Source organism: Haplochromis burtoni, unplaced genomic scaffold (genome assembly GCF_018398535.1).
Source record: "Haplochromis burtoni strain Fernald_Lab_line unplaced genomic scaffold, NCSU_Asbu1 Contig_32, whole genome shotgun sequence".
In the NCBI taxonomy this organism is placed as follows: Eukaryota; Metazoa; Chordata; class Actinopteri; order Cichliformes; family Cichlidae; genus Haplochromis; species Haplochromis burtoni.
Window position 1 is genome coordinate 2,814,177 of NW_024582393.1, and position 25,247 is coordinate 2,839,423.

The 25,247-nt window shown below is 38.9% G+C and overlaps 2 protein-coding genes across 26 annotated transcripts in view; one reads left to right on the forward strand and one right to left on the reverse strand.

The window, feature by feature from the left end:
- cast (calpastatin) overlaps positions 1-17,840 on the forward strand; it is a 31,147-nt gene extending 13,307 nt beyond the window's left edge. For 5 of the 22 annotated variants that reach the window (XM_042219419.1, XM_042219415.1, XM_042219420.1 and 2 more), the window contains 35 exons: positions 3,579-3,647; positions 5,993-6,106; positions 6,470-6,550; positions 6,948-7,058; positions 7,571-7,717; positions 8,080-8,124; positions 8,208-8,309; positions 8,435-8,515; positions 9,152-9,190; positions 9,855-9,938; positions 10,118-10,189; positions 10,286-10,405; positions 10,590-10,712; positions 10,786-10,890; positions 11,009-11,125; positions 11,344-11,454; positions 11,533-11,601; positions 11,751-11,867; positions 11,995-12,099; positions 12,195-12,311; positions 12,437-12,547; positions 12,719-12,832; positions 13,020-13,094; positions 13,220-13,324; positions 13,541-13,657; positions 13,789-13,899; positions 13,986-14,093; positions 14,192-14,296; positions 14,393-14,485; positions 14,887-14,931; positions 15,026-15,163; positions 15,546-15,632; positions 15,903-15,932; positions 16,202-16,302; positions 16,408-17,840. In XM_042219419.1, the coding sequence (XP_042075353.1) occupies positions 3,579-3,647; positions 5,993-6,106; positions 6,470-6,550; positions 6,948-7,058; positions 7,571-7,717; positions 8,080-8,124; positions 8,208-8,309; positions 8,435-8,515; positions 9,152-9,190; positions 9,855-9,938; positions 10,118-10,189; positions 10,286-10,405; positions 10,590-10,712; positions 10,786-10,890; positions 11,009-11,125; positions 11,344-11,454; positions 11,533-11,601; positions 11,751-11,867; positions 11,995-12,099; positions 12,195-12,311; positions 12,437-12,547; positions 12,719-12,832; positions 13,020-13,094; positions 13,220-13,324; positions 13,541-13,657; positions 13,789-13,899; positions 13,986-14,093; positions 14,192-14,296; positions 14,393-14,485; positions 14,887-14,931; positions 15,026-15,163; positions 15,546-15,632; positions 15,903-15,932; positions 16,202-16,294 (3,261 nt within the window). In that variant the 3' untranslated portion in view covers positions 16,295-16,302; positions 16,408-17,840. The remainder of the gene's footprint in view (positions 1-3,578; positions 3,648-5,992; positions 6,107-6,469; positions 6,551-6,947; positions 7,059-7,570; positions 7,718-8,079; positions 8,125-8,207; positions 8,310-8,434; positions 8,516-9,151; positions 9,191-9,854; positions 9,939-10,117; positions 10,190-10,285; positions 10,406-10,589; positions 10,713-10,785; positions 10,891-11,008; positions 11,126-11,343; positions 11,455-11,532; positions 11,602-11,750; positions 11,868-11,994; positions 12,100-12,194; positions 12,312-12,436; positions 12,548-12,718; positions 12,833-13,019; positions 13,095-13,219; positions 13,325-13,540; positions 13,658-13,788; positions 13,900-13,985; positions 14,094-14,191; positions 14,297-14,392; positions 14,486-14,886; positions 14,932-15,025; positions 15,164-15,545; positions 15,633-15,902; positions 15,933-16,201; positions 16,303-16,407) is intronic. The other 17 variants (XM_005918684.3, XM_005918682.2, XM_005918686.2 and 14 more) reach the window with 9 other exon arrangements.
- Positions 17,841-17,933: 93 nt separating this feature from the next.
- Positions 17,934-24,429, reverse strand: cd8a (CD8a molecule). 4 transcript variants are annotated; one of them, XM_014332515.2, is made up of 7 exons: positions 24,117-24,429; positions 20,114-20,219; positions 19,687-19,998; positions 19,495-19,593; positions 19,281-19,391; positions 19,080-19,119; positions 17,934-18,642 (listed from the first exon to the last, which is right to left on the reverse strand). In XM_014332515.2, exons 2-7 carry the CDS (start codon positions 20,160-20,162, stop codon positions 18,591-18,593), a joined length of 663 nt encoding a protein of 220 aa, XP_014188001.1. In that variant the 5' UTR covers positions 20,163-20,219; positions 24,117-24,429; the 3' UTR covers positions 17,934-18,590. The 4 variants fall into 4 exon arrangements, with proteins under 4 accessions (XP_014188001.1, XP_005918733.1, XP_005918732.1 ...); XM_005918671.3 differs by having other exon boundaries at positions 20,114-20,222; XM_005918670.3 differs by having other exon boundaries at positions 20,114-20,463; positions 24,117-24,428.
- Positions 24,430-25,247: the final 818 nt, after the last annotated feature.

The window sequence follows — 25,247 nt, forward strand, 5'->3', positions numbered from 1 at the left end:
CGAAAGTGGGTTTAACCCAGTACCTAATGCGTGTACGTGTACTTGCAGTGTGCGTCTGCTGCTGCCGTAGTCATGAGGAATGTAGGAATGCAGAAGTCTGGAGTCACTACAGACTTCCTGAGAGTTTGGGTTGGTCTCAGGTGAACACAGAGGTTACACACAAACATTTGTTTTTAATTTACCTAAATCAGTGAGTAGGACTAATCCACAAAATGTTTCATGCTTCAGGTTTTATTTTATTTGAGTTAAAGTTGATGATTTTTTTTTTTTAACCTTTCTGATTCCTAACCGTAGTGCAGCTTTCTGCCCTCGTCATCTTTGTTCACTTTTATTTTACAATAGAAATCCTTTCTTTCTTTTGTAGCATCTTCCAGTGTTGGCTTCCTTTAAGAGGATATTTCTTTTTATCTCTTTAATAAATGTTTTCAAGATCGTCTGATATTGACACTGTAAACATACTGATGAGCTCAACTATTTACTACTTAATGTTTCAGTGTATTGCTTCTTTTAATCGATTGGAAATGAACTAAGAGCTCTGTCTGTTTGCCTACTGTACAATTATAAAAGCGGGTCGTGCTTCCTGGCCTTTGTCAAGTGGCATCTGTCGGTGTTGTCGGAGTTCTGCAGTGGTGATGAGTCACCTGTTTGCTGTGGTTTTGAAGAATAGTTTCAACAGAGAATCCCTCATGAGGTAAATGCAAAAGCGCATGAACATGATTCTAATTTATACAGTGATATGGAAATATGTCATTTGTTCTGATCCGTACAGTGTTACACTTTGTTGTAACTCACAAATCTGTTATAGGGTTTGCCATAATGTACGCTTCTGCAAAAGAAAGTTTTGATGAAGTAATGATGTCATTCATGTGGTCAGTATGATTACTCTGATGACACATCAAAATACCTTTTGTAGATAAGAAGGGGGAAGTCAATACTGTGATTGCCTAAACATCTTTAATCAAATGGAATTAGAGGTGCTTTTCACTGTTTCTTTAAATTATTCCTGTGTTGAATCAAACACTGCAGGCACATTAAAAAAACGAAATAAAAGCTAGCACCACTAGAATGGCTTGAGTGTGTCTATTAGTTCTCGAAGTTTTCAGCAATCTCTTGTGCTCTATAGATGTTTGCAAATTCTGCTTCCAGAACAGATCACTGCCATGAGAATACAAGGCTTCAAATATCCAATGCTACTTTTATCATTTTGTCATGAAAATCCAAGCTTGTGGAGTTGTTGTCTCACATGCAGCAAAATGCGCCTGACACATCATGCAGTACAGCTCATCTGTTTCTTGGTTATTTAAGTAACTTGGCAACGTTCAGTATTTACAGTGGTAACGGGATCAACACAACTTCCCCTTGGCTGCTTGTGACCTCACTTCCTCCTCTGTGCCACTTCCTTTTTATTCTCGATCTAAATAATATGAAGTTGACTCTTAACGTTGTCGGTTCATATTTGAAAAGTGTGAAGGCAGAAGGCATGTGACTTGTGTGTGCTAATCCCGACCTGGATTATGACTTTGTGAGCCCGTGTGACTATTTGAGCGCGTGAGGAAATCATTGATTATGCCAAGTTGCAATCATTACTAACTCAGAGTTCACCTAATGCAGATGATTCACATGTCCTCTGTCTCTGTATGTTATTTACCTTGACTGTCATTCACAAGCATACGTATGTGCTTTACCTCCATCCTACCTGTGTAGCTGTAAAAGAGGACGCATAGCTGGTTAGCTCGCTCAGAAGCTTACGTGTGATTAGAAGTAGCATAACTGGAAGATATAGTTGGGGGGTTTCCCCACAGAATTGTATCTGTTAATCTGTTATGGATACTTCTGTACACTTCTCTTATTCTTTTATTATGATCATTATTATTATTATTATTATTATGAACAAATGGAAAAAAACCCAGTAATGCTCGCCGACAGGCTGGGCTGGGTCTGAGTCTACAATGATACAACTGCATACAATATATGGGGCTGAATGTGAAACGGACAGCAGTATTAAACAGGGTGGAGGTTCACTGCTCTGTATTCACAACACCTTCAAAAGAGCTGGGCTGGGCTCTGCAGCAAACTGTGCTCCACCTGGAGATCAGTATATGCTTCCAAAATACTGGACTACGTGCGCAACATGTATAATTGTTAACAAAAGAGTTTATTTTTGTACACGGTTGCATATTTTAGACTAAAAGCACTCTTTTTTTTTTTTTTTTTTTTGCAATACTAAGGGATCTACTGAGTATTTGCATTCACAATCCTCACAATATTGTGAAGCTTATTACAGGTAGAATCAAAGCGTCTGGATGAGCCTCACATTTAATGACTACACAAACAGGAAAAACAGTCCAGGGGAGCAGTGCTACTGTCTCCGCTCTACGTTACGAGGTTGTGCTGATATATTACCTGTAGCTTTCTGGAGCCTGTGCGAGTAGACGCAAAGAGTGCGATTTAGATGACCCCGAGAGTTGGCTTTACAGAGTCCATCTCCAAATGTGACTGGGCTGATCGGGTCAGATTCCAATCCCAGTGCATTCTGCTTGCAGTAACACCTTTTCATCGACGTGTGATCCTTATCCAGATAAAGGTCACATGTTTTACAGGGGGAAACTGAGTAGTAGTGTAAGGCTTTACTTCTTGTACATTTTTGTAGTTTAAAAAAACAAAACAAAATGAAACATTATTTGCTTCTAAAGGCCTGTATATTTCTCTCAAATGCATTAAGAACAATGATCTTTATGACATTCTACCTTGCAGAAGGATTTCCAGTACTGTAAAAAAACAGGCTAATAACTGATCAATATTTCAGATGACAGTTTTAAATGATAAACTACTGCCGTGCACCCACAGATAAACCATGGGTCCTGCAACTATCATTCCAGGAAAGTTTGCTTTGATTAGTACACATGATAAAAAGTAATAATATCCCATGCGTTGTAACACGGCTTCTATAGATTGTTTTATTACAGCTCAGCTATGGGGAATTGAAGACAAAGATCAAAGCATCAGTGATACAGTATGACTAATTGTTTCTATGTGAAGAAGTGCAGTGCAGAACAAATATGACTTCCATCCAGTATGCATGTGTGTGAATACTGGCTGCATGTCTTCAGCCACGGGAGTCAAAGGCCGATCTCTCCTGGTTCCTTAAGCAGAAAAATGTGAGCTATGTTAGCGTTCAGCTTGCACTGGATGCCACTGGCTGGAGATGTGAATCCTGCATTCTTGTTGTCAGTTTCTAAGGTGACCACAGACGACAGTCTCGTTGACGCACTGCTGTCAAACAGTCCCACCCCACAGTCAGGAATGTAGGACTTGAATCAAACACTTCTGACTGCTGTGTGATGGGTGTGTTTGTGAGCAGTTTACAGTCCTGCATTTCTCCCCATGTTTGTTTTCAACTTGAAAAGGAGACTGTATTGACCTGAACCTGTAACGATTACGATTTCAGCTTTATCCAGAAATAAGTCTTCTGGAATGTTTTGTTTTCCAAAAATATTGCTGTTGTGAAATCAACATGTTGCTGGGTGGTTTCTTGTGTTCCCTGCACATATTTGACTTCTGTCTCTTTCTCTCTGCAGTCGCAGTCCAGCCAGACAACACCCAAACCGGCAGCTCAGGTCTCTACTGGAAAGCCTGCACAGTTTGAGGTATTAGACATTCCCCTGTAATGCTGTTTAACTTCTTCTTCTCCTCCCTCAGTCTGTCAAAAGAAACTCATTTGTTGACTGCCAGTTTGACCCCTGACCCCCCAGCATTTTCTGTTGTTCTAGCATTGTTACTTTCTTTCCTGTTCCAGCACAGCTCTTTGATTAATACCAAAAAGAACATTTTCCTTTTCCTTCCTTCAAACTCAAGGCAGGTAACACCCTGTTTAACCCATTAATGCTGCTCGCAAACCAAGGTTGTCAAACTGCTGCTTGAATGCTGACTGGAATATTCTCCAGGGAAGACTAATGGAAATGTTAAAAGACTTCATCAGTATTTCAATCAGGAACTCATAAATTAAGTGGAATGTAACTATATTAGCATGTATATGAACTCTATTGGTAGAAAAAATGTTGCAAACATCAGCATTTTGTTGGTAAACGGTTTCCAGGTTTGCATGATTGCACAGCACATATATTTAATGACTTAAAAAAAAAGAAGAATTGGGATGAGGTGGCTGCTTTGGAGAGACCATTTGAGAAGCTTAATGTTAACTTGTCTTATTCATTCCAAACAACAATTGTGTCAATCTTCTAGCTGTTGACTTGAGGTTAAGTTGAATTCTTTATTATTACTTCATGCAATGTACGAGTACCACCGGCACCATAACAGCTCTGGAGTGTGTTGCTTCAGGACCATGCTCAACAGCAGATATAGTATTTTAGGAAAGCAGTTACTCCAAGCATACCTCTTGTGGCCAAATAGTTCATCTTTGTCTCATAGAGTCTCATTTGTCCCATAAAACCTTTCTCCAGAAGGCATTTAGGTGGTCCATGACAACTACATAAATTTCACATCACCGTGGACAATAACACTGGTGTCACAGCAGTTTCCAGCTGAAGGCAGGCTTGAGCCTGTTGGTTCACAGGTTGTTCCTTAACATCCTGCTCCATTCCCTTTCATCTGGAGGTGACAGTTTGGGTCTTCTTCCACAACATGACAAAGTAGTGACATATCCGATCAAACTAAATGACCACAATATTGATGCTTATGATGAGTGTACGTAAACTTCTGACCATAACTGTATTTTATATAAAGTGTACTTCATTAAACACTTTTAATAACTATTTTTTTTTCAAAGTAATAGTACACTCCATTGCCTGTCATTTATCTCTTTTACTTACATACAAATAATGTTTGAACAGAGCCATAGTGCCAGCCTGAATTGTTTTCACACATCTTTCAGCAGCGGGGCTTCGACGGTGTATAGTTTGGTGCCCGGCTTGTAGAGATAAGGTTTAGTCGGATATTTAGAAGTGAGAGAATTACATGGTTTTATTTTAGACCTATTCACACACTGAGCTTATATTACTCAGTCATTAACCTTCACTGTAAATATCTCATTGCCCTGCTTCCTTCTTTTTGCTTTGCCACAGTAAAGTACAACTGCCTGTGTTTCAGTGTCCATGTGCAATGGGAAAAATAATCTACTGTGCTATAAAAAATATGTCCCTGCAGAATGTATGGTAATTACTATTAGCCAGTTTCTTGTCACATAAAAACACAACTATAATGTTCACCTATTAACCTTACAAATATGGAATCTTACTTGTGTGTTGCTTTTTCTGCAAGTTTAATGACTTTCAGAAAAAGCAGGTTATAATGGAAGCAAAAAAGGCTGAAAGATTTACTACATCTCAATTTGGATACTTTTGTTACCACAATTCCCTGTAGTACACGTAATGGCATAGCAGTGTTGCAAGTTGTGCAATTACCTGAAATGACAATCACATTTGACTGGGATTGTCATGCTAGCCATGGCATTTTGTGAACATTTTTAACTTATTAAGTCCCTGATTGCACATAATAATACATTCTTCTACAGTGAGCATGACAGTTTAACACACATAAATGCCAAACAATACAACAGCACGTGAAACGATAATGCTGCTAGCCAGCTTGCTAGCAGTCGCATCAGTATTTCTGCTGAGGATGTGTCCTTTTGGCTTAAATCAGTTGGTGATGCCTAACTTTAAGCAATAGAAGGTATAAAACATGGAACCACAGTCACATTACCAACTGATTTGCGGAGCTACGTTATGAAACTGAGTATTGTTGCAATCACCAACATATCTAATTGCTCCCCACCCTCAAGCGTAACCAAGAAGATGTCATTTTAAGATATCAGGCTAAGATAAATTACAGTAGGTTTCACAGTCTCTGTGGCTCTCTTGACGATAAGTTAGCTAGCTTTCATGTGCAAAGCCAAGCACACAGGCAATTCTAGCATCCATAGAGCTGTAAAAAATTGCAGTTGATCAACTTCTCCTCACCTGGTGCATTGCAGACGCCAACATCGGGATCTGGAATGGCTACAAAGCCTGGGGCGGTTACCACGACAACAGGAGGAAGCTCTAATGTTGCAACAGCAGGGAAAGCAGCACCTAAAGCCAAACCAGAGGTAGATAAACTCTGGCGGGTATGAATAAAAGTGGTGGAGGCTTTCAGCGCTTTGGCGTGACATAACATGAATCTCTGCTTCTTTCTTTTGGCCTCAGCACCTCATGTGTGCTCATCACTAGTCATCTCTTTACGCGCTTCATCTTTGGTCATCACCGTTACGCAACATCTTACCTGTCTGTCTGTGACGTCTTTCTGGCACGGCCGTTCACTCATCTTGCATCAGAAGCTGGACTGTCACCGTGCCACCATAAAAGATCTGATATGACCTGCATGGGATGAATGCTCCTCACAAACTGTGACACTAACTTAAAGAATAACTGTCTCTTTTCACTTTCTTTAAACACATGCTTCTCGATTGTAGACTAACACTACGCTGGCTGGTGCTACTGTTATTGACATGTCGTTTGCAGAGGCGAGTGGCGCTACTAGAGAGGTGTTAAAGGTAATGCCATCATGGCCAAAACTCTAGCTAGTGCTTTTTCTTTGCTTTAATCCAACAATCTTTTAAATGATAATGTTTTTTGTATTATTTTATTAGAAATTTTGTGAACTGTGTGTGAGGTATTTGAATATTTCATGAATGCAAATAAATCCCCAAAGTTCAAGGTGATTAAGGCATGAAGAAGCTCCAGCATCTGAACCCTTACTGATCACTGGTCATCAGTCTCAGGCCTCGTATTATTTTGAGATCTTTTGGGTAACTGTGACTGAGCTGACCAGTGATCAGTGTAAATGTTCTTCTGCTTCGTTTTCACTAACACTTTAAAAATCTACACGGTGTCAGTACATCTACTGGCTTCCTTGTGTTTTTGAGTAATCATTTGGCGACATGTTTGTAGACTGCACCTGTCTCCCAAGCCAAAGTCGCACCTACAATTCCTCCCACTGCTGGCACTGCAGCAGCCACTTCTGTGGCCGCTCCTAAAGAGTCACCTAAGGACACGGCTAAGGTATAAGCCTGACTACTAATGCCACTCTGAGTCTTCACTGCCTCCATGACTCTTGGGGTGTATCTACTACTTGCCTTTCGCTCTTCTTTTTTCTTCCTTGCAGTCTTATCAGGTTTTTTGGGGTTGTGCTTACTTGAGACTGTCCAGATACCTTATTAGCTTTAGGGGTTTCTTGGAATTCCTTTTCGGATTTTTATTTTTTATTTTTTTGAAGAACAAGGACTTTCATTCTTTACACTGCAGCTCTTTGCTCAGCATGCCTCTGCTCGTTGTTGCATTTCGTCATAGTCGACGCCCGTCCATTTGCAACATCACATGCATCATCACTCCGAGTCAGTGAGGAAAAAACAAATGAAGAGGAGAGGCATGAAGTTGGTGGAGGCTTTCTTTTCCTCAAGTGACTTCCTGTCTTTCATTTGTTTCTTTGGGTGTTTTGCATGTATGTAGCAGATCTGCAGTTTTACTTGACATGAACTTGGCCTGTAATAGAATCAAATCTTGTTGCATTTTAGAGTGCCACTGCTGCTACAGCAGTCAAAGCTGATGTTCCTAAAGTTGATCCTGCTAAAACATCAAAGCCAGCTGCAGCAGGCACAGCTGCGGCTGGAAATGTGTCTGTGCAAGGCAAAAAGGAAGAAGCTAAATCAGCGCAAACAAAGGTAGATGTTCCTGAAGCCAAACATGGCAGAGGCTGTGTGTCAACTCTGCCCTCCGTATACTCTGCACAGTGATGATTTTGCATTCAATTCAATTCATCCTCTCGGTCTCTGTGTTTAATGAATGAATGAGGATGTTGTGATGAGGTGTTGTCATGGCTAGCAGGAATTTTTCACACCCATCAAACATTTTTTTTTCTGGAAATTCTAAAGAAGAAAATTCATTTCATTAAAGCAATTAACTAAGAAAGAGTTGGGATTTATTTTTTTTATGGCTGATAATTTCATGATGCCTTACTCCTAATAGCACAATGGATATATTGTATTGTTAAGGTCTGTGGCCTGATTCTGGATCTGTGTTGCAGGTTCAGGCGGAGGTTACATCCACAGCAGCTAAAGGAGCCCAACAGGTAAAGACGTAATGTAGCAGTGCTAGTTTCCTTTAAAAAGCATGTCGCTTGCGCTTGTGTGCTGAGCTGTGTTGCATGCGCAGGCACCTCCAGTGGATGCAATCGACGAGCTGGCCAACATACTACCATCAACTGATCCGTTCGCTCGCCCAGAGCCTGTGTTCACGGGGCCAGAGGTCAAAGAGGTATAGCATAGCCACAGTGTGCAAGCATACATGTTGGAGTGTGTGTGTGTGTGTGTATGCTTTAGAAAGTGAGCAGCAAGCTGCATGGGCCTTTAGTGTGTAACCGTGTAATGCATGTGTCACAGCATGACATCACCTCTGAGAAAGGTCAGAAGTGTGGAGAAAGGGACGACACACTGCCTCCAAACTACAGATTCAAAAATACGGTCAGTGTGCACCACTTTCCACTGCTTTCTAAACTTTCTACCCAACCTCACCTTGTTTTTTGCTTTTGCGTGCTTCACTGACAAATTCGTAGGGACTACTTTATGTTGGTAGGAAACTGTCACTTTTAGCTTATGTTCTTTAGACAAAGTTGCTTTACAGGCATGACTTTGACACCAAATTAAAGCTTTAGGACTGATAACTTGTTAGTATGAAGCAAGAGTGGCTGACTCCTGCATCTGGAAGGATATTTGATCCAGATTAGTCTGAGGTTTTCATGTGAAAATCAAGAGGATATGTCTTAGCCTTTTCCTATTCCTGAGACTATGGCAGGAAATGTCCAATTTGACCTTGCAATATAAAATCTTGCCAAAATCTCAAATCCAAATTACATCCAAAATGTAATTGCTTTAAAGAAAAACCAAGCTCCATTTCTTTTTTGGTAACATTTTCATGCAAATCCATCAGCAATGTATTAAAAAATGATCCTGCTAAACAAAAAGAAGCAGACAAACCAAACCAATCAACAATTACTACTTGCATATTTATTACTTAGAATTAGAAGGCCTTTTCAGATCTTAAATGATTTCACCATTTTATTTTTCTTACCAAGTGTAAAACTACTTTATACTTTCTAGGGTGGAGCTCCTGCAGATGCTAAACCTGTGGATGTCCCGGTAAGTAAAGCTTTTCAAACTCCTGCTATCAGTTCTTTGTAGTCCAGATAACTCACACACGCAGGAAGTGCTGTTTCCACTGTATAATCTACCCGTTCCTGGGTGGAGAATGTGTTGGGTGTTGTCCTAAGAAACCACCTTCTCCGTTTGAGCTTGTTGGCTCCTGTCCGACCAAACCCAAACACTCACAAATATATGTGCCCTGTCACATGCACACTTACATTGCGCACAGTGATACACCAATTAAACCGAGGAATGTGTTCATAGTTACTCACATTCACTAACACACCCACATTTGCATCATAGCCGACTCCCACTTTGGCCTCCTGGCATCGAAGAAGCTTTTTTGGTTCAGTGTCTCACCAAGTCTTTCTGTTCTTTCTTCCTGTGTGAGTTTAATGGTTTCAATTTTGTGTTGGTCATATTTTTGTGGAGTCAACTCGATTTGTGTCCCCTGCATCTCTTTAGAGAGAGTATTTGAGTTTTTGGCGTCTGTGGAATGTAAAGGGTGTGTCTGTACTTTTCCTTCACTGTTGGTACAAGTCTGGTTTGCATTATTTTGCCTTTTGATTTGGTCACTCATGCCCTCTAGTGGAACTTTGGAGCAATTCTTTCTGACTGAGTTATTTTAGGTTGGTGTAACGCACAGTATTTTTCATTTCAGAAACCACTGAGCACAGACGCGGCCCTTGATTCCCTTTCAGCTGATTTTAAATCAACTGGTCAGCCTGGACCCAAGAAACAAGAGGTCAGTCTTTAAGCATGAAGGACTTAGCTGCTACTTCCATTTGATGTATGTGCTGCACACTCCTAGTATGGCACATGTGCTGTAGACTGCATTGGCTCCAATAATATAATTTTTGTCTTAAAGGTCTAAAAAGTCTCATTGTGTTTTTTTTTTTTTTTTTCCATCAATAAAATAAATAGCAAAAGGCACATGTTGAGACTATAAGTGCCTCTTCTGCTGGCCCTGCGAACTTTGCACCTCCTCCTGTGAAGGTAAATTGACATTTTTAAGTCCCTGATGTGTCATTACAGCAGAGTCTGGCTGCAGAGGCTGATGCCTTTTCGTCCTTGCTGTCCCTTTTGTTGCAGAAAGCTGAAACTCCTGCAGCAGTTCCTCCTATGGCGGCTCCTCCAGCTGATAAAAAAGCTAAGATGGAGAAAGTCTCAGATGACTTCTCACTGGAGGCTGGACTCTCTTCTTCCAGCACGGTACTTTTACTGTAATGGTTACAGATCTTAGCTCTGTCTTAAAATGTTTTAATAAGTAAATTTCTTATGGCTGTTAAAGTTAAAGCCAAAATTTTACTACACTGAAAATAAACCTGATTAAAGTTGCATTGTCATTCTGCATGGATCAGTGAAAACTAAAACATTTGTCTGTTTGCTCTTGTAGAAAGCGGTATCTCCTGCGGTTGCTCCTGCTGATAAGAAAGCTAAGATGGATAAAACCACTCCCGATGTCTCTGTCAAGGCTGGATTGGATACCAAAGCAGGCACCAAGCCCAAGACCAGTGAGGTGAGATGCAGGAGATGAGGTTAAACAACACGGGTGTCATTAGCTTGTCATAAACGCCATGTTCTCTCTTCAGGGTGACTCCATGTCTCTGGATGCTCTCGGTGCTCTGTGTGACACACTACCAAAAGATGCACCAAAACCTGAACCCCCCAAACTCAGACCTCAGGACATTGTATCGGTAAGAGGCACAAACAGCTGCACTGTCTTAAGCAGCAACTCTGCAGTCACTTTAGTTCAGTTACACATAAGATTCATTGCTAGACGATGTCTCACTTTGTCCCCTTTACTTTGTACAGGAGGGAAAAGTGAAGAACGAGAAGGGTGTACGTGTAGGAGAGAGGGAGGACACGCTTCCTCCAGATTACAGGTTCAAAGAGGAAGACCTCAAAAAACTGCCTCCTCCAAAACCCGAGGTGAGCCCAGAGTGAATTCATTTAACGATGAGCTCCATTGATGATAGATTTTTGAGGCCAGTGTTGATACTGATATTTAAAAAGTTACAGATTTTATAGGTTTGTTTTCTTTGTATGCACATAACATCACATTTTATGAGGGTAATATCAGGAATCTTGAAGAATGTCAAATATTTTCTCTTTCTTTACGTCATATCTGCCCGACCCGACCCTTGCAGCCCAAGATGGATGCTAATGATGCTCTGGACATTTTGTCTGGGGACTTCAGTACTGCTTCAACAGCTCCTGCTGTCCAGGCTCCTCTCTGCTCCTCAGCTGCTCCTGTGCAGGTAAGCTCTGTCTCGATCAGTGACACCACTGTATAAAATCTAATATCCAGTTTTAATGGTGTTTTGTGATTGCTGCAGAAATCTCCCGCTCCTCCCACTGATAAGAAAGCCAAGGTGGAGGCTGGACTCTCAGCAACTACTGCTAAGGTACAGCAGAACTTCTTACAATCATTTTTTTTAAAGAGATCTGTAAAATAACAGTGTACATCATGGCATAAGTTATATACTGAGTGAAATAGCAAGATTTATTTTGAGTTGGGCTTTTTCTTTACTGCCATCTGTGTTGTGTGGTGTAGAAAGTGGAATCGGCTGCAGCTCCTCCTGCGGCTGGGCCCGGTGCTCCTTCTGCTGAGAAGAAAGCACAAGAACACAAACCTGCTGCTGGGAAGGACACCAAACCAGAGACCGACAAGGTTTGACATAAGATGTTTGAAGTCATTTTTCTTCTTTTTTGCCCTTCTTCCTGTTCTTGTTTCACTTCATATTCTTTAGACAGACATTTTATTTTTAATAGTTTGATAAATCCTGTTCTGTTTTCAGGGTGGCTCCATGTCTCTGGATGCTCTCAGTGCTCTGGGCGACACATTACCAGCAGATGCACCAAAACCTGAATCCCCCAAACTCAAACCTAAAGATATCGTCTCTGTAAGAGTGAAGCTACACCCTAGCATTAAATTCACAGCTTTTGATAACTTTTTTTTTTCCCACCAGGTGATTTTGTTCTCTTTCTCTATGTACAGGAGGGCAAAGTGAAGGCGGAGAAGGGTGTACGTGTTGGAGAGCGAGACGACACTCTTCCACCAGCTTACAGGTTTAAAGATAAAGACCCCAAAAAACTGCCACCTCCAAAACCCGAGGTGAGACTGAAGGAAATTTACTTTATGGGTTAAACTTCAGCACATTAAGCTTATGAAACTCGTAGATCTACAACTTTTGAACATTTAGTAACTTGATTTAAGCTTTACTTTGTCTCCTCCCGCAGCCCAAGATGGACGCTGCTGATGCTCTGGACATTTTGTCTGGAGACTTCAGTTCTTCATCAGCTCCTGCTGTCCAGGCTCCTGTCGTCTGCTCCTCAGCTCCTCCTACACAGGTACACTGTGAATCAGTTATTTGTTCCTGCACATAAACTGTGCACGTATCTCTAAAAATGAAAAGCCTCCATCTTTTTTTTCTTTTTTTTTGGAGTCCCTACAAAATTCCACAAAATATAAAACTGCATCGTTTCAGTGCTTTGTTTCAAACTCTTATCTCTGCTTTTCAGGCAAAAGTAGAGGATTTGTCAGCTCTTGATGTACTCTCTGGAGAGTTTGTGGCTTCATCTAAGGCTTCTGGAGTTCATGCACCAGTCCCTCCTCCATCAAAGAAGCCACCAGAGGTAAACCTGTTGGTGTGAATGCGGGTTTTTGCATAAACTATGTTTTTTCCTTCAATAGAGGATTTCCCTGCCAAGCAAATAAATAAATATTATTTTGTTTTTATTTTTGCCACCATGGCTGTCATTGTGCCCTTTTACATTCATGTCTTTGTTTTCACTCCTGTTTTCCATCTCTGCCTTTCTGCAGAAAACAGTCTGTCCCGTGGAACAACCTAAAAAAGTCGATGTAAGCGCACAACAGACAAAGCCCAAAATTGAGAAGGTAACTGTGAGGAATCAAAAGTCTTCTGATTTCTTTTGGCTTTAGTTCTTCATTTATCATTCAGAGCTGTATAACATGCCTTGTCTAAAACTGGCCTATGAAGTTCCTCTTCTCTCACCCCTCAGGGTGACTCCATCTCTCTGGATGCTCTCAGTGCTCTCAGCGAAACACTGCCAACAGAAGCACCAAAGCCAGAGTCTCCAAAACTCAGACCTGAGGATATTGTCTCGGTATGTGGTGCCCAAAAACATATAGTGTTGTTTTGTTATGAGTGACATATTTATATTTTATTCCAGTAATAGTATACCAGTACAACTGAATTATCCGTGCACATATTTGGTTTTTTTTTAAACACTTGTCCTGTTTAGAACCCTTTAAAAAAAATCTGTATTTAGGAGAAACAGTGTCTGGACCAGCCAGTCATTCACCTTTTTCCCCTTTTTTAGGAGGGCAAAGTCAAAAAGGAGAAGGGTGTGCGTGTAGGAGAGAGGGAGGATACACTTCCTCCAGATTACAGATTTAAAGAGGAAGATCTCAAAAAACTGCCTGCCCCCAAACCTGAGGTGAGCCCAGGGCAAATCTATTTCTAAGCAACAACATTTAGATATTTATTAATGGATAAAAAGCCATAAAGAATATGTACATTTAGTAATTGAAATAACGGCTTATTTTCTCTCTTTATCTTCTCCTGCAGCCCAAGATAAATACTGCTGATGCTCTGGATATTTTGTCTGGAGACTTCAGCTCTTCAGCCGCTCCTGCTGTCCAGGCTCCTGTCGTCTGCTCATCAGCTCCTCCTGCACAGGTACCAATCACGGAAAGCAATAGTATTAATTTCAAGTTGAGTATTATCGATTTTAAGCATAGGATTGTATTCTGTCTCCCCCTCAGGCCTCTGCAGACGCTGCTCTTAAGTCCTTGGCCGGAGACTTGGTTGCCTCCAGCGCTGCACCGGCAGTGAAGTCAGAACCTCGTATTCCTACACAAACAAAGCCACAGGTAAAGGCTCAAGTGTTTCTCATCTACTTATACTCTTTATACAACTATCTGCAGCTACATCAAAATCATATTTTTTTCTGGGGTTTTTGCACATTCAGCTGGAAGCTGGAGCAGACAATGCCCTTGATGCTCTGTCAGACACCTTGGGGGATATCAAACCTGTTCCTCAGCCCGCCCCAGGTCCTGTTAAAGATCCCGTCAAGGTAGCTAGCATGGTTTAAAATAATAGAAATAATTTAAAATAATAATAAAAAATCTGCATGCCACTTCAGCTGTTTTGATTTGCCTTGTTGTTGCAGGAGAAAACGATTGCTGAGGAGAAGCTTATTAAAATGGGAGAGAGAGATGACACACTACCACCAGAGTATCGACCCACTGAGGAAGACCGTAAGGTAACCTGACAGCCTTTGAAATGAGATCCTAAAAGTGAAGTACATTTACTTAGCAGTCCAGTACAACTTTCCTACTTTAAAGATGTGAACATATAGAGTGTTCTTCCTCTTGATAGTCTGCTGCAAGCTGGGTTGGGTAATGAGAATTACATTAAATATTGTGAAGTAATAACAATACAAAACATGATCAGGGACACTATTCATTCATTTAACTGTATTTTTCAGTCAGTGTGTAATATTGTGAAAACGGAAGTCTTTTACATTATATAATCTTGTTATTAGTCCACTAGTCCATCCATACACTACTGAAGACTGCAACATGTGACAGGGACATTTATAAAGTGTAGTATAGCATTTGTTGCTTTATTGAGAGTCTAAACTTCATGAATTTCATTTTAAAGAAAATGGAAGAAGCAAAGAAAAAAGCTGCCAACATCCCCAAAGAGGTCAGTTCCTCACACAATATTTCTAAAATAAAATAAACATTAATGATTTATGTGAACGATGACAATAAAGCATTCCCTTTTTAACACTCTGTAGAAGAGTATGGATGACACAACAGCCTTAGAAATGCTGTCCAGTGACTTCTCTGATGCTCCCAAGCCTGATGCACCGGTCACCTCGTGTGCTGCCACAACAAAGTTGGAACCTCCTGCGCTGGACTCAGCTCCTCTGAAGGTAGTGGAGAAATAAAACCTACCATTTCTACTCCTTCTAGCTAATATTAGCTAAACTCCATCAAGGTGTGACACATGTGTCTGTCTCACCTTAACTGAGTGTTGTGAGGTTTGACTCATAGTTGGTGACGACCATAATCCTAATTTTTGCTTTCACAATAGATTACTTGCTCATCCTGAAAAAGGAACAATGAGCTCATACCAGGGAGAGCCACCTAATAGGCTGTGATTGCGACTATCACTGATGATTACTTACAGTGTTAAAAATGGTCCTTACTTAGTTGTTTTATACCATCTTTGTACCTGAAACCACTTCTAGAAAATGCTTTCTTATGATCTTCTTGAGTTTATTAACTGTTTTTTATTTATTCTTGCTTTTCTAGCCGATGGCTGGTCCTGTTCTGGAGTCCCTGTCTGATACCCTGCTTCCAGATCCAGTAAAAGGCAAATCTAAAACAGACAAACCAAAGGTAAAAATCTATATGACCATTTAGAAGTGTTTAAATATTACACTTTACTATAAGAAACAGGACCAAATGTACATCTTTTTCTTGGAAGCTTCTAAGAAAAACGCTTCTGACTAAACTGCACTTCAGAAGAATGATTGCAGAACATTTATTTCTCATTGGTACATGGCGCCCCCTATAGGTTTCCTTACTAGCTGTTACTGTGTCTGTGCTCACTACGTCATGGAGCAGTGTGAGTTGTAGAGCCTAATCAAGGTGTCGACTTTGTTACAGGGAAAGAGCAAGTCAAAGTCAAAATCTAAAGTAAGCAAATCGTCTGCTGCATGAAGACCTAACTTAGGCTGAATAAGCAACGTATCTGACACACTGGATCTGTGCACTTATAACTGAGCCAAAGTCTCACAGCAGAAGCAGTTATTGAATTCTAATTTCTGCAGGGGCCTCCACATAGTGGCATGTGACAAGCTGCTCACGCTCCTCACGCTGCTTTGCCTGATGTTGATTTCAGCCTGTAATACTGCAAAGGCATGAATTCTTTATCATTTTTAATACTTATTTGTTAAAAACATCAGAAACAACAAGCAGAGGAACCATCTGCCCCTGGCCAGCTATCAGCTCAGAGAAGCTCAGACGTTGTGCCAACTTCTACAAAGAAGAAGAGCTAGGTCACATGGTAAGATTTGTCATATTTAAGTGATTTAAAAAAAAAAAAAACCCTGAATATTAGAAGGATAGATGTCAAGTCTTTAAACTGACTGCTGAATATCACTTGTTACAGGTTGTCGCTTTAAATCTGTCCTCCAGGCCACATGGACGCATCGGTGAGGGAGCTGCTCTCTGGATAACGATTCTATTTTTGTAAATTGTTAAGAATGTATATTGGAGTCAAGAAAAAAACCTACACATACCCATAACATTTACGCAATGCACACACATAGAAGCACAAACGGACATGCACGCACACTTAAACACCTATCTGCTTTACAGTTCAAAGATAAGAAGTTTTGTTTTGGGTTTTTTGGGTTTTTTTAGAGAATATAAAAGAGACTTTTAAAAACTGGATGGAAATGAAAGAAGTGAAACTGTGGGAAAACGTTTTTGGGTGCCAAGAATCACGCATGTACATCACAGTTGACAGGTGGGGTTTTTTTGTTTCGTCTTTTTCTTTTTCCTCCAGCAAAACACTTCTATTACAACACCGGTGACCTAAACCTGCTGGTGTTGTGACATTAGTTGGAGCAGTGGAGACTGTCAACTTGTGTGAGTGCAGTATGGAGTAGGTGTATAGCACCGGGAAGTTTTGTGCAATCCAGATGTACACACACACACAAAAAGTTTTTCTATCATGATTGGACACCATTACATAAGACACTAGTGTACAGCTTAGTTCGCTTATATTTTAAACAATACATAGTTTACATTATTGAATATGTGGATTTCCCAGGAGGTGTTCTAATTAATTCTGTATTGGAGAGCTTTTTGCAAATGTCTCTCTTTAAACAGAGCAATATCTGTCAAGTAGGTCTTTTTCTGTGTTTTTGGGTTTGCAGAAAGGAAAAAAAAGACATTCAAAAGTGCACTTATTGAAGCAGGATGTTTACAAGCTTTGTAAACTGCCGTTGTTTGTGAGCTGTAAAAGAGTTTTGCTCTACGTAACACAACACTGTAATTTACAAAGGGCTACTGCTTTCAATTGTAAAGTTAGTCACTATAATTCCACCCTTTTTTTGTAGAGTTAAGCCAAGATATGAGATGTATAAGGGGAAATGCTAACTAAATTGAAAAAAATAAATACATAAATAAATCATGCAGTATCATTTTATTATTATTGTACCTTAAAAGAGAAACAAAAGATAACATTAACTGACTTAATATGCTGGAGAAAATAACTAAATATTGTAGGAAAGGTGAACAAACAATGTGTTTGTAAAGGTGCAAGGGGAAATGTGTATGTATTAAAGTGCGTGGGAGTGTAATCTCCTATGAAAGAATTTTTTTATCCGCTCTTGACTTGTGGTTTTGCGCTCTGCTTACAGTTGTAGCACTCCACTTCCTTTAGACTCAAGTGGGGGGCTTAAAAAACAAATGTCTTTTGCTCAAATCTACTTTGGTGCCAAGACCCTGAATGACTGATGGGAATCCAAATGAGTGGGTTTGATGTGTGGAAAAATAAAATCTAATAAAGTCAAATACAGTTCATTGAAGAAGGAATGCTTTTCCGAGTGGTTTTATTTTTTTATTTTATTTTGTACAGCGTTTTATGTTGAAAATAGAAACGAGAATTTTTTTTTTTTTTTTTTTTTGAGGATGTGCAACGGTTAAAAGCAAAAACAAAAGAACGTGCCATATTTGTTCTTTTCAGTATTACTCTACAGTCTTAAAAACATGTGAATGAATAAAATCAAATGCTTTTCGAGTAAGTGTAATTTTAAACAAGCCAAAAAAAAAATCTGCTTTAAATTGTTTTGATGACTAAATGCGAGTGCAGCAATTCAAATAGTGTGTGCAGAATGCAAAACAAAAGCACACTGTTATTGCTTTTAAAACTTCCCAAAAAATTAAATAAAAAATATTTAAATTCAAAAGAATTATATACAATTATTGCTCACAGTTCAGAAACAAAATGAATTCTTCTCAGGATCATCTTCAGCCGTACCCGTAACCATAAGAATTGATGTGGATTTGCAAAATAAACTCTTTAAACCACACAATTATCATTAAAAGGGTTCAATCTACCTGTGACAAAACAGTGTTGTTAGCCATCAAGCCACATGAAAATTATAACTCAATGTTGGCAATAAAAGGCTTTCCATTTATGCGCTGAATACACAACCACTTTAAAACCATCTCATATTTTCACAAACAAAGAAAATGTTTTAGGCTGACTTTAGCAAATAGGATGAGAAGATGCAGCAATAGCGTTAAAGAAAAAAAGAAGTGTCTGAAATTTCACCATTTAGATTAAACATATCTGCCGGGCATCACTTCTTTTGCAGGAGGTGCCGTTCGAGGTCTAAATTTTAAAAGAAAAAAAGAGATGTAAATTTAGATGATTAATACAAATAATAATTAGTAACCTTTGTCTTTTTTAATGTAAAAAGGGACTGTTTTCTTCAAATAGACTGCAAGTGTAATTGGAAATAGGGAGAAAAAACACATTCAACAACAATCATAATATACTATGGGTATAGGTATTTAATTTTGTTATTCAAATATTAATATTATATAATAAGTTTTTTTCAAAAATAAAATATTAATGAAAATAAGAAGAAAGAAAATTGCTGAACAATATTAACGAAATAAAGTCTAAAATGTCATTTTGCTGTCTGGGTGTGGTTCCTGATGTTGGACTAATAACTAAGTATTCCTCATTTATTCATGGACTGTATTCCTAGACTAAAATGGAACAATAATGTTAAATTTAAAAAAATAAATAAAGGAATAACTTACCTTCTTTTGTGATGGTGTGGGCATCTCCGTGTCCTTATCCCTACATGCAATTGAAATGATTTAAACTTGAGGTGAAAATATCGATTTTACAATAGTTTTCAGCTTTCCAAGTGCAGAAAATGACAGAATTTTATATATTATTCAGTTCCAAATTTTATGCACGTGAAGATCATGTAGATTTCATATTGAAGATGCACTTACGATTGCAGTACAATATGGTGATGATGAGGAGCAGAAGAAAAAGGCCACAGCCACCAGAAAGAGCTCCCAGCATTATTGGACTACAATTAAAAGCAGAACTGGACTCCCCTTCTGAAAATGAACCATCCTTGTTTACCAACGTTTTCTACTCACAGAATTTTAAACATGAATATGATAAATGTTATAACACATCACTGTGATTTTGAACACTTGCCTCCTACTGTCTTGTCTTCACAATCACAGGTTACAATTTTGGGCACACTCGGTTTGGTGGTGCATGTTGGTGGTGCTTCAGTTTTATCTTCAGTTTTATCTAAAAAAGAAAGAAGAAGTTAAAGTTATGTGTAAACCTACTAAAACAATAAACAAAACAATAAATTAAACCAAACAAAGAAACATAACTTACCTGCAGATATTTGTGTTGTGTCTCCAAACACCAGTGTATTACCTTGGATAAGTGACGCACAGCCATATAGGCCAGCGTCGTTTTTTTTGAAGGACTTCAGTGATAGACGATCATTTGCGTGAGTGTAGAGCTCATCAAAGTTTTTTGCTAAGGCCTTTTTTATGCCAGATTTGCTGAAAGACCCAATGAATTCCATGTGATTGCTTAGAACTCGAAACCAGACAATCATGCTGGCCCCTGTTGTGTCTTTAGGTGTACAGCTGATATCAATCTTATCCCCTTCCTTTGCTTTGAAAGTCCCTGAAGTGAATTCTAAAAGATTTTATAAAATGAGAGAAGAAAAAAAACATTCTGTGTCTGCGAACAATACACAATAAACAAAAAAACAAACAAATCAGATAATACTTAATAATTAAGTTCAACTTACTCTGACATGACACCACAATCACCAGAATCAGAAGCCATTTTTGGTCCATTTTAATCTTGCAGACGAGAATAGGAGCTAAACACGTCCTTTTCGTGTTTATTGAAGTCTGCTGGGAGATAATTCAGCGTGATATGAAACCCCGCCCCAGCTGTAACCTTCTTTTCTGCTCTGTCAAATGGGACCATTGCAGCAGAGTCTTGCAGAGACCTGCAACACGATCGTGGTCTGCACAATGTTTGTAACCCACCCAATCTGCACTTCACTCCTCTACCTCTGGTTTGAAGCATTGAACACCACTACTTCATCCACAAACTATTGGCACACAAATGCAGCAGTGCGCAGTATGTAGGCTGAAAATGGATGAGATAGGAAGTGAAAACGATGCACAACGAACATAGTTCACGCAACTCTACACCAATTCTGCACAAATTAAATGGTGCATTATACCAAACTTTTCTTTGTTGAAGTTTCATCATGAACTCCTAACAGTCACTTTGTCATTGCTATGTAATTTGAATTGGACCTGCCTTTGGTGAATGATTGCTGAAATTTAAACATTCAAAGATTGCAAACATTGCTATATTTTAATCTCTCAGATTAAACTAATTTAGAGACATATAACAGTTTAGTTAAGAGTAAAACAGCAAGCATCAGGGTCTCTCAGAGGCCTTTTCTAAGACTTCACATTATCTTACATCTTACACCCCAGTTTTTAACATCACCATGTTCTGAAATACGGGCAAAAAGCCTTGAAACTGTAACAAGCACAAGATATAACACAAATATAACGTCAATAAATTAATTAAAAAAAAAATAAAATATACTATTATTATATAAACTAATAATCACTTTAGTGATTTCCCATCTTCTCAAGTTCTGGATAAAGATTGTTGTCCTCTTCAATTTATAATCACTGTGAATGTTATATTTAAGATTTAAGATTTTTACCTTTATACTCGACTAATTTATGACAATTTCCAATATTTTCATTGTTCCAAATTATTTAAAAGTACTGTGTAGGCAAACATCCCTAAGATCCAATGTTAGGCATGCGATTGCGCAGTGTTACAACGCTTCCACAAGACCGATATTTACACCATTAGATGGCAGCAAAATGACTTAGCGCCATGTTGCTGTCTGTGCACTGAATCCTTGAACAAAATCACAAAACATACTTCTGAGCGTCCCAAAAAGCTGATTCTGTTCATCTGGACGTAGCGTTTTAAGTGGGAGAAACGTTTCGTCAACAGTACCTTTGCACAATTACTGAATGAACAATGGGCTGTGAGGTCAGGATCTGATCAACTCACAGCCCAGTCCAGATGAACAGAATCAACTTTTTGGGATTTATTTACCTGAATGATTAAGCATCCATCAAGACATACTTCTGAGCAAAGATACAAACTTATGTAAAATAATTTGAAGTATTAGTCAAACCTGAATAATTCATTTTATTACAGGTGTACACCTGCTGAAACAAGTAATGGAAAATATGTTCAGTGACATTGGTCTGAATGGTAAATGGACTGGTTCGTAGTGCTTTTCTACTCTTCTTGAGCACTCAGAGCGCTTTATATAACTTGCCGCTTTCATCCATTCACACATATTCATACAAGTACTTCTTCTATTGGATGGAGGGTACAGCGCATGAGTTTAATCTTGTGAAAAATGAACAAAGTAACTTTTTTTTAATGTTTTTATTGTTTTGTTATGCTGTGCATGAGCAACAGCATGAAGTCATTCTTAAAGATAATGGCTATCAGGTCTTTTTTTCGGTCTTCGGGAACTTGGGGGACTGAAAATTTAAAGGAAACCGCTTGTGAGCTAACAAAAGATACTACAATTTTCATTATGGGAAAAGACAGGAATTTGAATTCATTAAATTTCTAGAATATTCATTTCAAAGAGTGTTCCTACCTGCTTCAGTTTAAATCTTATCAGTTTTATTCACAGTTTATAAAGCTATATTGAGCTAACAACTCTAGCAAAAGGAAAGAAGAACGTAGCAACCATAAAGCGTTACAGCTTGTGTCATTTCAAGTGAAATGTTGTCTAAGAGCTGTACGGAAGTGAAACCCCCTTCAGATAAACCGAGTAGAGCAACAGCTGCTATGGCGCAACTCGAAGCCCTTTTTCCGGTTCAGTGCTGGAAAATAAATGCAGCAATTTGGTAATGGGCACTGAGTGCTGACATTTTGCGCTTTTGTGGGTGATCTGTTCCATGGGTGGGAGGAGACAGAAAGAATGAAAAAGAGGGGGGAGTGAGAGTAATAAGAGGACACAGTTTTGTTTGGTTTGTTAATCTTATTTAGCGTCTTTCTTTCTTTCTGTCTGTCTGTCTTTTTTGTCTTTCTTTCAACTGTTACAATAATTCCTCGAAATTCAGATTGTCATTGACCCTATTTTTGCTTTCAGTAAGTCACTTTTATATTTATTACAAATTAAATCAAGTTTCAGTCTTGCATTGTTTTCAGCAAATAGGGGATTCTGTTGATGCATTGTATCAAAGGGAAGACCCAGTCAAAAAGCACACAATTAGCCCACTTCACCTTTCCATGTCTCTGTTTCAGGGTTGAGTCACTCACAAACACACCTGCATGGGCTTCCCTATCTTAGTCACACAGGGGATCTCCAACCTGAAACCTGAGCGTGTGTGTGTGTGATTATGTGGTGGGTGACCAGGGGAAGCCAGTGAAAAAAAAAGGTACTCAGCACAATAATGCTGAATATTCTTGTGTTCTGAAAATGCCACCTTCATTACCAGTAAACACATTTGAATAGTATTTTTTTGTTCACTTTGGCTCAGTTATCATTGCTCTGCTGCTCAACTGGCTGGTCTGGTTTCAAGCATTATAGAAAAAGGAGTAAAGTGGAAACCAAGAGCATCAAGAGGATTGGAGTAAGTAGAAATGGAGCGCTCTAAAAGACTTCAAAGTTAAAGTGATTTGGTCAGAATTTTTTTCATAATTTGTGGATAATGCTTCCTGTTACAACTTTCATTTTGCTTTACTTTGTTGGCTTTTGCTAAGCAAACTGTCTAAATATTGCAAAGTAAGAAGTTACATCTCCTTGATACTGATATCTCAAAAAGGTCTACGCTGTAAAACTGCTTTCAAGCAGTTAATGTGCTTTTTACAAGCAGCACAAATTTGTCCTGAATGGGCTAAATTTACACTCAGGCCATTTTACATATAAAATGTTTCTCCATCTGAAGACGTGATATATTTACATATACTGTTTGGGATTTTTGCTAAGGAAGCTGAAATAGTTTATACAAATGTGACAAATTGGAAATAATACGTGTACGTGTCTTCTTACTAAAGAGCTTGGAATAAGTTTGTTTGTTGCACTTTTCAATAGAGTTTTGAATAGTGCACAACACTTTCTGTACATACGTGTCTCTACAGACGACATGAAAGGATAAAGCTAAATTTTTCTGTGTATTGACTCTTATTACATGCATGAAACTGTACTTAATATTGATATCTCAAGATGGTCTGTATTAGAAAACTGCAGTTTCAATTTTAGTTTATCCTAATTGTGTCAGTCAAACAATGCAGTATAAAGGCAATCCCCTTAGATCGCCTAGACCATAGGTGGCCCTGGCCTAGCCTATTAACGGGAGTCCGAATGCCCGCGGCTATTGGTCGGTGCCAAACGCTGGACAAAACTGCATTCATCGGGGTCCAACCCCGGTCCTAAACTAATTTATATACGTCTTAAAAGCATCACTGTGGGCTCCAAGCCCCAACAAACAATCTAATGTGATGCCCGAACCCAGTTCTGCTGATCAATCTGACCAAATACCCTAAACTAAAGCTTGCCTGATGGCGTCACAGTCAACAAATATAACACATCAATTTAAACACATAACATCTTAACATAAACACCCCAAAATCCCCACGGACACAAACCAGAAGCTCTACTGAGTGAACATTTAATTTAGCTTAATTTCCAATTTATCACCTTTGGACATTATTTTGAATCAACAGGTGGTGCTTACCTTCTATCTGTTGCCTGGCACGTCACTCAGTCGACCTGGTCGGCTCCCGTCCGTGTGTGTTTGGCCGCACCCGCCGGACCTCACAGCCAACCCAAAAGCTCCCTCCTCAAACCGGTTTCGGCACCAAGATCTGTCACCTGTTCTTTTTTGAGGGAAGAGACAAACGACTGCAAAGTCCCATTCAGGTGCATCAAAACAGGATTTTATTGAAAAACATATGGGGGGAAGTCGAGCACGATCACCCAAAAAGCATCGAACTTCCGTACAATAGTTGAGATGGATCATTTTATTCATATGATGACCAACAATATACGTCACCCCAGATGAAAAACAACATAGGACATATTCTAAAACAGAACAGTTCCTTTCTCAGTTCCTCCACCGCCTCCCAGACGCTTCCCGTTATTACACTTTTCTAGACTTAGACAACACCTGCAATCAGTTTACCCAGAGAGACTATGTGTCTGTGTTGTTAACCTAAGTGCATGACCTCCCTCTACGTCATCTGTTACCAGGCAAACATCCATACCACAGGGCACACGGCCTTTATTTCCTTTCTTATACAATCATGTAAAATATGTGTTAAATTGTGTGTGTATATATATATGTATGTATGTATATATATATATATGTATGTATGTATATATATATATATGTATGTATGTATATATATATATATGTATGTATGTATGTATGTTATATGTATATATGTATGTATGTTATGTATATATATGTATGTATGTTTATATATGTATATATGTATGTATATATTATATATATATATTATATGTATTATGTATTTATGTATGTATGTATGATTATTATGTATGTATGTTATGATATGTATATATATATAGGTATGTATATATGTATATAATTGTACTATATATAATATATATATATATATAATATATAATGCATAAATGCACACAGGCAATATGTAGTAAATTATACTGTAAACATGTAGGCAACCTTTCAATAGCTGAACTTTGCTCCATTGATCAGCCAGACATCGCGCTGCCCATAGCTTCAAACCATTAATTAATTTGACTGAGCTTCAACCCTTTAATTGTGCAATATGTGTATAACATGATTACAGTTGCACCTGCAATGAAAGATTATTATGTGCTT

Coding starts and splice junctions, on each gene's coding strand:
- cd8a (XM_014332515.2), bottom strand. CDS start 20,162: ATGGACCAAAAATGGCTTCTGATTCTGGTGATTGTGGTGTCATGTCAG. Junction 19,392..19,494: donor TGAAGACAAGACAGTAGGAG/GCAAGTGTTCAA, acceptor GTTCATTTTCAG/AAGGGGAGTCCAGTTCTGCT. Junction 19,120..19,280: donor CACCATATTGTACTGCAATC/GTAAGTGCATCT, acceptor AATTGCATGTAG/GGATAAGGACACGGAGATGC.